This window comes from Synchiropus splendidus, chromosome 9, assembly GCF_027744825.2.
Source record: "Synchiropus splendidus isolate RoL2022-P1 chromosome 9, RoL_Sspl_1.0, whole genome shotgun sequence".
Lineage (NCBI taxonomy): Eukaryota > Metazoa > Chordata > Actinopteri > Syngnathiformes > Callionymidae > Synchiropus > Synchiropus splendidus.
In genome coordinates, this window is record NC_071342.1 from 22,953,314 (window position 1) to 22,965,922 (window position 12,609).

At 45.4% G+C, this 12,609-nt stretch overlaps 1 protein-coding gene across 1 annotated transcript; it reads left to right on the forward strand.

Moving 5' to 3' along the window:
• The first annotated feature begins 2,412 nt into the window (after positions 1-2,412).
• vax1 (ventral anterior homeobox 1) lies at positions 2,413-11,858 on the forward strand. Its single transcript, XM_053875529.1, has 3 exons — positions 2,413-3,323; positions 4,397-4,584; positions 10,610-11,858. The coding sequence occupies exons 1-3, from the start codon at positions 3,110-3,112 to the stop codon at positions 11,135-11,137; spliced, it is 930 nt and encodes a 309-aa protein (XP_053731504.1). The 5' UTR covers positions 2,413-3,109; the 3' UTR covers positions 11,138-11,858.
• Positions 11,859-12,609: the final 751 nt, after the last annotated feature.

Sequence of the window (12,609 nt, forward strand, 5' to 3'; positions counted from 1 at the left end):
TCAGGACGGTGCAAGGTGGGACCCTGCTCCTCATTAGCCGAGCACATGATCCGGACGCCCTCAGTGGCCGAACACAAAAGACCCGTCAGCGGAGCGAGAACACGAAGTTCCCCGCCACCAACCGACACACAACAATTAAACCCAATTATTAGCTCGCTTGTCACAACTGCTGGAGCGTCAGGGTGGAGGCGACGTGGACCCGCAGTGGCTGGAGAAGAGGAGGGCTCAAGACGTCTGAATCTGTTTCCCGTCTTCTTCTCTATTGGCCAACAGATTCGGCAGAAGCAAAGTGGAAATGATTTCAGACTCTACAGAAGTGTAGGGCCACCCAACAGGCGGCTTGGCTTGTGGACTTGATGCTCATGACTCCAGAGGAAGCCGGGCTCACTTGTGCACAGGCCAAACTGAAGCGACTCTGTAACTCAGCCCTCATCTGAGCGAGTCACGCTTCACACCAAACGTGGCTCTCACGCTGATTCTTGGCCACTTGGGTGTATGTGCAACAGTCATTCAGACGTTCCTGAGTCAAGAGAAAATGTGTGTTCAGAACAAAGGATGTCTTCCACACCACTCTCGCTCCCTTCACTGGACGTCTCTGCCCCTGCTTCGTTCGCCAGACTCCACCGAGAGACCCATGTTTCTCTGGTAGACCAGAGAAACATGGCTGTCCCAGTCCAGAGAGCAATGGATGGACCTCTGGAATGAAAACCCTCTGGGACTTACTAGTTCTGAGTAGAGCTCTGCAACGGCGCTTGAAAATTGGAATCTGTGTATGTTGGTTTTGCCCGTAAAAAAATGAAAACCTTGAAACCGATAAATTCAACCGTGAGCTCGCAGATCTTCATCACGCCCCTGAGCAAATGCTCATTTTCTTTCTCTCTTTGTTGATCTCATTGTTTTTGTAAGACACACACACATGCGCTCACTGCTTTACCTCTACACATTTCATCCATGTGGGAGGAAAGCGGAGTGCCAGGAGGAGAAGGTGAGACCGCAGCTAAAGGCACATTTTTCCAATGGGGCTGCAGCATTGAGTTGTTTTTTGTTTTTTGGTTCAGGAACTCCTGAAAGAGTCGTGTGTCACTGAGATGTTTGGTACTGACATAACTGAGAGCCCACAGATGAAGGTGGTGCGCTGGAAATACGTGCACTCACTGTCGCCATCTTTGTTGACAGGAGGAAGTGAATCATCACGGTCAAACGCAAGACTGAAACTCACTCATTTAAAGATCATCTGAGGCCAGTGCGGAGCTTCATGTCAGTTTCTCTTGATCTAATCTCTTATCTGAAGATGGACCTTCGTAGCTGCGACAACTTTACTCCACTTCTCATCCGCGAAGGTCCTTCAGCTGAGACTGATGATGTCAGAATGAAAACTTGAGGTGAAAAGCACTTGATAGTAAAGATGAAGACGACGAGTTAGCCCTCGCAAAAAGCTCCGAAAACACAAAGGGATACTCAACTGTCAGGAGGAAAAATATTAGAAGAAAGACGTGGAAGAGTTCGGCATAAAAACACGAAGGAGTCAGCAAGATGAGAAGCAACGTGATGGTCATGAGGGGACGGCGAGAGTGAAAAAGAGAAACGCATCAGAAGCAGAAACACCAAACACTTCTGTGGCAATGGAGCGAGAAGCATGTGATCTACGGCGTCTCTCTCACACACACACACACACACACTTCAACTGCATTTTCACTCTTCCACAGAGATGTTTCAGCGAGCTCGGCAGCGCCTCTCCCTCCAGCGCGACACCGTTTTTTGGGTCCGGTGACGCCGAGCTCTCCTCCTCCTCCTCGGCTATTGTGTGCAGCCGAGAGGCCGAGTCCATGTGTTTCCCAGGCTGAGTCTCTGCAGCGCCGCCTGAGAAGCTTCCCTCGCTCCCTTTCCAACAATGGAACTCCACACGGCCGCCCCCCAAACATGGGCTGAATAAAGTTAGTTCAACATGCGGCCCTTAAAGCCACCCCGGGACTTCAGCCGGCCAGCCACACTCACAAAATTGTTTGTTAATAGTCCAATTAGATAATTGCCATCTTTCACTCCTTTCCCTGTCTGTTTCCCATAAAGACTTGAATGGCCCTTGGGAGGGGGCAGCTTCAAGGGGGCTCCTGGCCAGCTAAGGTGACGGGGAGGCCAGAGAATGTCCCTCGCGCTGGGCCGCCCGTTTGAATTGAATCTTTGTAGCCTAATCAATGGTCTTATTGGATTAGCGGGCTCCGCTGCGTTCAGAGATATTGTCGCGCTGACAATGGAAATAGCTAAGAGTTGTGGCTGGGTGGGTGGGTGTTGGGCTGGGGAGGCGAGCGGCGCAGAGAGGTAGGGGCCATTCCAGGGGTACGCATGTGTGAGAGCCAGCGCCGGCACTCCTGGCAAGTTCCCTTTGGTGTTTTTGTCCAAGGCTCAGGTGAAGAACAGAGAGCCGGCGGCGGCCCCCGACGTGCCGAGGGACGACCTCCACTCACACGCTGCTTCACCTGAGCTGGATGGCACAGAAGCGGATCGGCGGGCCGACGTGCCGGGACGGGAAGGCGAGATAGGAAGTGGTGGCCGGCGCGCCAGCCTGAAGCTGCGGGGAACTTTTGGAAGGTGAAGGCGAGCGCCTGCCTGGGGGAAGACCAGACCAATCACTGAGAGCCGCCAACCCGAGGGGGGACGGGACGCGAACCCCTCCATCAAGACTTGATCTATTTCCCCAAACAATTTAGCGTATTCATGAGGTTACGCAAATGTGGAGGCAGCGAAATTACCGTAATCAATTGAAGCTGCGAGTGCACATCCATGGCTCTGATTATTTGGAGATCAGCTATCAGCCTGATGCCTGCGTAGCGAGGACAGGGGGGCATCGAATTACTGTCGACTTCCACTGACAAGTCCATGATCATTGGGCAGAGGGAGAGTGGCGGCTGATAATAGGGCTCCTGGGTCAGCGGCGGAAGTCTTCCTCCAGACATTAGGTAGCTGACTAAAGGTGGCGTTTTGAAACTCAAACCCTCTCTGTCCGCACGAGCGCCGCTCCGCTCCTCCGTCCTCCCTGTTGTCTCCCGCTTTTTTTTCTTCCAAAGCTGACAAAGGAAAAGAGGAGGCGGACGGACGGGAGGAGAAAGTGAGCATGGAGGTCAGGTACAGCCAGGACTCGGACGGGATGGTGCTGAAGAACGGGCTGAAGGAGGGGAAAGACGGCAAGGAGTCTCAGGGAAGCTTGGCCAAGAGCTTCCTCAAGGAGCAGCAGGGATCCTTCTCGCCGACCGGGACTTTGGACAACTGCGAGAAGAGCAGGGGGAGCGCAGGGGACCCCGACTACTGCCGCAGGATCCTGGTGCGGGGTGAGTGCAGCGGCTCGCTGCTGTTTTACGGTTCAGAGGATTCGTCCGAGCGCTGGGGAGAAAAGTCCAACTCATTTCTGTACAACTTTAAATCATTGAATCCCTTTGGAGCTTCAAACAGTTAAACAGTGGAACGCTCTCCTTACTCACGATTAAAAAGTTTGACGTCCGTTTTTGTGGATATCCTTAGACCAATAAAAACAAATTAACAATTGCTGTCGGTGTGACTGCTGTGAAAACTGCTCCTATGATGTCAGTTCGGCTTTCAAAATAAATTGTTACAAGCTCATTTATAAATCGATTTCAGCAGCATTATTATTATGACATTATCATCATTTAGATAATTCAGTCAAAAAATAGTGACAAAATAACAATAACAATGACTAAATCTTCATTGATGTATGAAATCAACGCAATGCACTTTTACTGTCAATTTTGTCTATTAATGTTATTAAATATTAATAATATTTTAATGTCACTGGCAAAAATTAATTCTTATATTAAAAATAGCGATTCATGCTAAATAATGACTTTGTATAATTGGTTCACCGTTCTCTCGTCAATTAAAAAATATATATATTAGTTTTAACGCTTTATTATCACAATAATAGAATTGATTATTATAGTTACAGCAATAATAGGAACAATATTAATCACAATTACTGATTTCAAAACAATCCTTACAGGTTTGAGGGATTTTAAAACATCAATTGCAGAATTCTATGAAAATGAATATTGAAATAAATTCATAGAAGAAATATTTATATAAAATATGAATACGGTGAGTTGAACGTAAACAATTGATCTTGAAATGAATAAATGTCATTTTAAATTATGGGGAGAGAGCTGGACTTGGTTTGATGATATGTTGCCCTGTTTTATGTAATAATAATAATAATAATAATAATAATAATAATAATAATAATAATTTAATAACGGTCCTTTTATCAGGTTAAGAAATTGACAGATGACATCATTGATAGTATTACTCTAGGTTGGCTAATGGCACAATAATAATAATAATAATAATAATAATAATAATAATAATAATAATAATGATGATGATGTTGCAGACGCCAAAGGCTCTATCCGAGAAATCATTCTGCCAAAAGGGCTGGACCTGGACCGGCCCAAACGGACCCGCACGTCCTTCACAGCAGAGCAGCTCTACCGACTGGAGATGGAGTTCCAGAGGTGCCAGTATGTTGTCGGACGGGAGAGAACAGAACTGGCACGGCAGCTCAATCTGTCTGAAACTCAGGTGTGTGTGTGTGTCTGTCTGACTAAATGCCCTTGTGAGGATCTGTGTGTGCATGCTGATTTAACACTGTGTGTGTGTTCACGTGTGTCAGCAACGCAGCACTATCTCCATGTTGTTTTCTATTTTTGCTTCGTGTCACCAACACTAAGTGATTTCATTAAATCCACTTGTTTGAAGCCGCTCCGATTCGTCCTGAGCGACTGGGCATAAAAGCCTTGCCATGTTTGTTGCTAGATCAGAGCCACGCAGACAGAGGCTTGGATGTGAAGCTGAGACCGATAAAAAGTGTAGACCTTTTTTTTCCGGAGGCCTCTTGTGCAAGGGTCAGCCAGAGGTCACGGCAGGTCTGAACTGCAGTTGACACTGAATTCCAAAGCTGGTTAGAGGGTCAGTCAGGCTTAAAAGCTTCCCACTGGTAAACTTGTTTGTATGCACTTGTACAATGTCACTCAACATATTGCTGAATATCCCTGACATCCGGCTGTGTCTTTCATTTTCAGCAACTCAACAACTCAACAATAACTTCCTTGTTAGATGTTCAATGACACGGGGGAAATAAAGTTATGTGTGTGGTGAGAGCAGGCGCAAACACCGCAACACCAACACCACAATTAGCTAGCATTTATTTTTCACAACCTCAAAGCTGGAGATGTTTGTTCCTCATTCTGTCAGTGGTGATTCCCTCTTGTGCTTCTTACACTTGTGTGTGTGTGTGTGTGTGTGTCGACGTTTCTTAAGTCTTCACTTCCCACCGACCAATGAGGAAAAGATAAGACATACTGGTTTTTAATTTCATCAAACCGCCACGCCGTGGCACCAGGTGCTGCCGTGCAGGCTTCTTTACATTTTTAAATATTTGTTTCTCTCTATTCAGTCATCACCGGCAGAATGAGTGTCCGAAACATGAAAAGGCAGAACAATAAATATACGACGATCTGATGGAATTGCCACACCAATTCCCTTTCTATTCACTATTTTCATTTTACTTAACTCTGGAAATTATTTATTTTTTATTTCATTACAAAGTTTGACAAACAATATTTGAAAATGTAAAAATGTTTCAAAATGTTGCCGCAAAGAGCAGCACTCATTTCACAGCGATATTCATGTATTTATATTTATTTAACTTTTTTCAAACTAACAAACTTGGTTCTTCATTCTACGCAATTGAACAGATCATTCAAGACAAACTTCAGCGTTTGCTTTTCAAATAAAACGTGTAAACGTTTCTCCCGTAAAGATTCTGGAACACGCGCTTCTGTTTGGGGTCAAATGTCACCAACACCACTGGTGAGCAGATCGTGTTAACCAACCAACGAAGCGATTCTTTTGTTCCCGAAACACTGTCAAGTTCGGTGGTTTACTCTGGTCAACGCACGGCTGCAACTGATTTCACCTACTGCGCCTGAACGCCTCGTCACAGTGGGGAGGCGTTAACGTGGTTCTGTGTTGACTGTTGAAATCGTCCTGACAGGTTTTTTTTAAATTTAGTTTAAGATCATACTTAATTCGCCGGGGTGCTGCTACAATGTCACGTGACGACTGTGAGCTTCGCTGGGGTCCGGTCCACGGTGCCTTCAGGGTCCGCCGCAGGAGGCACCACATTGGGAGCAGCGGTCTTTCACTGCTTGGGCTCAGAGTTCGGGACTTCGTTCATTCTACAGAAAGATGATGAATTGATTTAATTATTTCAATCTAGTTGTGATCGCTGTTAATAGAGAACCGTCGTCGTTGACTGCCGGACTCTTATTTTATGACTTGTGTTTCCACCTTAAGATCAAGCGACTGCTGTAACGCGGTCGTTTGCGTTGTTCAAGCGAACTTTATTTGCTCTCAGTTTATTTGATTCTATCGTCAGTTCATGTGTCTATGAGCCCCTGCAGAAGATCATAGTTCTATCGTCGTTTATTCTCGTCACAAGATGGGCATCAGACTGGAAAGAAACTCCAGAGTTAATGTTCATAACAATATTGTCTTATTAATTCACACGTGATTCTGGGAAAAAAATAGCTACAGAATAGCGCTGAAGTGTGTTTTAGTGATGTCAATTATTCGTGCTTTACTTATGTGTAGTGAAATAAGTATTTGTCGTCGGGTGTTTGTATTTTGAGTGTTCTTATTTTAACATTCAGAGAAGGTGTGTTGTCCTTTCATCATTTGTAGAATTTTAAATCTTTTAATCTGATTGAAAAAATGATTCAGAGTAATTTAGAAAATGTAGTGAGCAATAATTGTTTCAAACGTCTTACTTACTATTTTTGTAATGGAAAATGCTGACTTCAGTATGAACATTTTAGTGTTAAGATTTCTGCCCCAGTGTGGTGTGAGCCTGTTGAATGTGAGTGAGTCATCCGTGTCTTTGTTTGTTTGACCCTCTGAAATATTGACGTCCTTGTGTTCACTAAGCTACAGTTGTGACTGCCACCAATGATGACGTCACAATTGACTGTCAATAATGGCTCCGGGTGCCTTGACTATAACCTTAGGCAATAGAACGCTACATATAAAATATTTAGAAGTTTCTACACGGCTTGATGCTTGTGTGGTGACATCAGCCAAAAATCATTTTGCAAAACGTACACTCAATGTTTCAAAAGAAAACCATTGTCTAAACTGACAGACATGAACAAAGGGAGAAAAAATTTAATCAGATCTTTTTTGCATTAGACATCACAGTTAAGCTGTGGAGACGCTATACATTTTTTTTCACATTTAATATGATCATCAAAATATTTTTAAATAAATAACTAGCTTTGTGAATTTCGTCTTGCTGATGTCACCAGAAAAGCGACACAGCATTTACGTGTAATTTTATTTTTCTCCAAGGGTTTGCTCTCCGGAGTAGTCAGTTGAAAACTGGAGGTCTTTCCGTATTTGCCTGAAAATTTCAGACAAATAAATCAAATGTTGTGTGACATCATCAAAAGTCGCAGCTGGACTGTTAGTTAAGGTACTAGCTGCAGCGTTTGTCATGAAGTTTAAATCAGTAAATGGAAAAGATACGCCGCCTTCTGATGACGTCGCACTTTTTTCTACTTTTGCATCGTCAAATTAACACTTTTTTTTTTGCATCCGCACATATTTATATCTACAAAGAGACAAACTTTGTGACTATGACAAGGCTCCACCTCCGGGAGGAACATGTATCATCATAATCATTGCAGAAAAATCTGTTTTGATTTCTGAAGAGACGATTGCATATTGCGATTGATGTATCCAGAGCCAGAAACAACAGCCCAGTGAATGAGAATTTTCGTTTTGTGATATCTGTCCGGGCTGTTTCCTGCTCACTTGAGAATCAGCTGATCACAGAAAATAACACTGACAACCATTGGTTGTCAATAAAAAAAATGTAAATAATCCTTGAAGAAGTCAGAAATGCTCAGCCAAGCAGGTCGTGTTCTTCCTGGTGCTGCAGCCTCTTCACATTCACCATTTTGTCTTTTGCTGATGCTCGTAGTGTCTTAAAAAATGCAATTATTTTGAAGTTTCATTGAACAACGACAACGTATCAGAGCCTCGAGCCAAACAGTGTGACATCATCAAATCTTCATTCTATTATTTTATGGTTATGGTGGTACCTGCTGTCACCGTTGGCGACCATAGTCCATTCATTCATTCAGTCATTTGTTGTCATTGAGCCTTTCTTTGCTGCCAGGATTCCCTTGTCTCTTTGGAGGAAGCTGGGTTGACATGAAAGGACGAGCGCGAGCTCTCACTCTGTCACTCACATCAGGGGTCCCGTGGGTTTTAACTCCACGGTTACCATGAGAGACGGTGCAAGCTGGACTACAAATGAAGCAACATCTGCACCCTTCAGATTTGTCCCTCACTTCCTCTCGGAGGTATCGAACCAGCACCTCATTTCGCTGAGCGTTCAGTCCAGTTGTTAGAAGAATCTCTGCAGCAACTTGTATGTTTTCAAGAGACCAGACTACACTGCTGTGACTCTGCTTTCTAGATGATTCAAACTTAGAAACTACAAAGGACACTCCTTTTCTTACAAGCAAACCTTTGTTTTCATTGCTGTCCTTTCATTCAGCTTATTATAACTGGTATTTCTTTACGTCATCTTGTGCCACTGCGAGGTACTATTTTTTTTCCTCATTATTAGTATATATTTTCTGCCACTTTTTTCTCTTGTGCTGTGAATTACCTGCGTGAGACAAGCGCCCCACATTGTATTACAAATAAAAGTGTTAGGCAGGTGTCACACTGTCCGTCAGCAGTGAGCCACAGTGTGTTGCTGCCGCTGTCGTATTGATAGTTAGGTCTCAGAAAGCTTTTAACAGTGACTCACACACACATGCAATTCTCCCTCTTTCAGGTGTGTGTGTTGAGCGCTTAAATATTATTACAATCGTCTGGGATCACATGACCCTGTGTTTTGTACCAAACGTATTATTGGCTGATGAATAGAAATATTTCCGTTTGAATATGATGATTTTGTGGCAGCTTGCTAACGTGTGAACACGTTGGCTGGTCTCTCACGCCGAACAGTTCATTTGCATCTCTGCGGTGAGTCAGTCCGGTTCTGGAGCCAACAGAAGCGGCTGCTCAACCGTCGCAGATGCTTGGCTAATCCCTAATGCTGATGGAGGTGTGAGCAGGTGAATGGATGAATACAGGGAGATGATGGTTGCTGTTGACCTCTGACCTGTACTGTGATGATTCACTCAGTCACATCAGCAGCTGTGGAGCATGAAGTGGTGAGCTGCTCGACTCACCTCTCTGAATGACAGTGTTGCAGCCGTTGTTTCTGTTGTGACTATCATTCGTAAGTAACTAGAACTAGTATGTTTTGTTCTAGTTAATACAGTTAAAATGGGGTTTTTAGTAGTGGTATTGTTAGAAGTGGTGGCTTTATAATTGTAGTAGTATCACAGCAGTTGAAGGAGTAATTGTACATGAAGCATACGCAGTTTTGTCAACAGAAGCAGACTCTGCTCGTGGTTGGTTGTAGTAGCTTTTGCAGTAGTTGTGGTGCAGACGTATCACCAGCGCTGCCCTTATCTCTGCTAGTAGTTGATAGATGCAGTTGTGGCCATGGTAGATGCCACAGTAGTGGTACTACCAAACAGTAATGTTGGCATTTAGAGAAGTAATGCTATAACTATTAGTCGACTGCTCAGCTGTAGTAGTTAAGGTGAATATTGATGAGCGCCGAGTCGCTTTGTTCGCCTGTTTGATGATCCGAAAGCTAAACACAGTGTGTTTGTTTGTGCAAACGTTTGTGTGTGTGACTGAGTGAGTGTGTGTAAACAGAGGTTTGATGAGAGTGAGTGTCTCCAGATTACACTGTAATTATCTGTCATCACTGAGATTATCAGATTACGGTTCAGTTGTCAGCACGGTGACGGTAAGACGTTTGCCTCGTATATGTGTGTGCGCCACCTATGGAGTAGTTTGTGGTGGACTGACGTTTTAGAAGTTTTTATTCTGAAAAAATGTTGTTAAAAAGGAATTAACATGATCAGTGTATTTATCTAAATCTTAATGTTTTCTCTAACTTCTGCTAAGCATTTATTTTATTTTTATAGCCCACCAAATACACACACTTGAATCTCTATCTTTGTGAGGACCTCTCATTGCCGTAACCCTTTCCCCAGCCTCTCACCCTAAACCTAACCATCCAAAACACACGGCTCACCTGAACCACGATTCTGAATCAAACTGAGACCCAGTTAGAATCACCCAGTTATTTTGACGTTTTCACCCTCAACGTGTCCTCACAAAGCAAAATGTCCTCATGAGATCAGTGTCTTGCCAAAGATTGCGCCACACAAGAGCGTTAATACATGCACACACACACACTGAAACAAAGAAGAGATATTTCAGATGTCCTGCTGAATCCTCTGGATTGGAGCAGCTCAGAGTTTACTTGAAAGACTTCACCGACATGGCAGCGTTTGTGTGTGTTTGTGAGAGCGAGAAGAACAGTGTGACACGTGGTCAGACGTTCTGTCTTGGTCACATGATCGAGTCAATCTTTGGCGTGACGACATTTTTGTCTTTGTTTCTTTAGGTAAAAGTTTGGTTCCAGAACCGCCGCACGAAGCAGAAGAAGGACCAGGGCAAGGACTCGGAGTTGCGCTCGGTGGTGTCGGAAACAGCGGCCACGTGCAGCGTCCTGAGACTGCTGGAGCAGGGTCGGCTCCTGACGCCATCCGGCCTGCCGGGGATGCTGCCTCACTGTGGTGCCGGCACCATCGGCTCCGCCTTGCGCGCCCCGTCCATCGCCTTGGCCGGCGGCGGAGGGGGTGGCGGCGGCAGCTGCAGCGCCGGGACAACGACCGTCAGTCCCCCGCTGCCGGTGGTCACCAGCTCGGGAACGGTGCCCAGTCTGCAGAGCTCGCCGGCGGCTCACAGCCTCTTCAGCTTCCCCGTCCCTTCCTTACTCAGCAGCCGTATTTCTGCCAACCCTCTCTCCATGGCCAGCTCGCTGGCGGGAAACTTACAGGAACTGTCAGCCCGCTACCTGAGCTCCTCAGCCTTCGAGCCTTACTCGCGGACCAATGGCAAAGAATGCATGGACAAGAAACTTCTGGAATGACGCTTTGTTCCACCTCAGTGTCCTCTGGAGACTTTCAGCTGGTTTTCTTTCTGTGTCTTTGTTTGGCTCGGGTCTTTCATCCATCCGTCTCTGTGTCATGTCCTGTAATGTAGTTGCACATCTGCGTCTTGTACAAAGAAGGAAGGTGGAGGACCAACGTGGTCCGACAGAGACAGTCCGGGGGGAAGAGTTTGCACAGAAGTTACCGAGTTCAAGAAACTTTGAAGAGATGTCTAACAAAAGCCTTTTCAGATGAGATCTCAGAACCTGTCACGTGATTATCTAAGTGTGTTAGCCAGTGTTAGGTGCATGTCGCGGCTGTAGTTGTAGAGAGAGTGTGTGTAGCAGTGTGAGAGAGCCTGCAGACAGTGGTTTTCTGGAATCAAGATGTAGCTCTGCCAGAGTCCGGGTCTGTCAGATCGGCCGCCGCGCGGGAAGGTAACGCTGAAAACTTCGAACTCCTCACCATATCCTCCTCATTTCCCGCCGGAGTTCCCTTGAGCTCTGAGGATCGGGTGGACAGGCGAGAGCTGAGACCACGAATTCCACCAGTGACCGAACACGCAGGACGAGTGAATCGTTGTTGTGAAGATTTTCCCGGAAATGAGAAGCTGTACCTTTTTAAATTGTTATTTTATTGTAAATTATTGACTTATGTAATTAATAGATGATCGGTTTATCTGGAGAAACAACGAATGGGTGGATGTCGATCAGATGCTCATCAGTGCTGTTGTGGTGAACTATCTTGAAATGTTGTGAAACGTGTGGTTCAAATGTTCATATCGATATATATTCAGCTACAACAAAGACCGGCCTGGTTTTTTGTGATGCTATGTAGCTACACTCCTGCTCCACCCTTCACAGACTCGAAACAATATTCAAGAACTGGAGTGAAGCAGCCTTGTTTACACGAGGGTTTCACATCTAGGTTTTTATTTACAGCAACGCAGCAAAGCTCTTGCAGGCACTTCACGACATGAGAAGTTCTGGAACTCCACTTTGTTCTGGAAGGTTCTGTTGGCCCTGGGGGGGAGGGGTGCCGTGTGTGTGTTGACAACTCACATGAAGAGGAGCGAGCAGCAGGTCGGTGGTGCCGTAAATAAAATAAAAAGCCAGATGATTCATTCACTTGCTGCGGGAAATAATTGCACACATTGTAGTTTCACATAATGACAGACACACACAAACAGTGATTCGATCTGTGAGCGCGTCTGTGTGTCGTGCGCTGTGTGTGTGTCACCCCTTCTATCTTCACCCCTCACGCACCCAACACATTCTCTTTCTGTGGCCCTAGTCCAATTAGAAGGAAGAGTTTTTGTAAGTGGAGGGTTTAAGTGTTGGTGGTGTGGTGTTCGGGGGGGGGCTGTGTGTCTATGAACACAGGCCGTCACCGGACCACCAACACGTTTGCGCTCACATGGTCGGCGCTTTAAGCCGCGTCTTAAGAAAGTCCACATCCTGTGGTGTTTCCA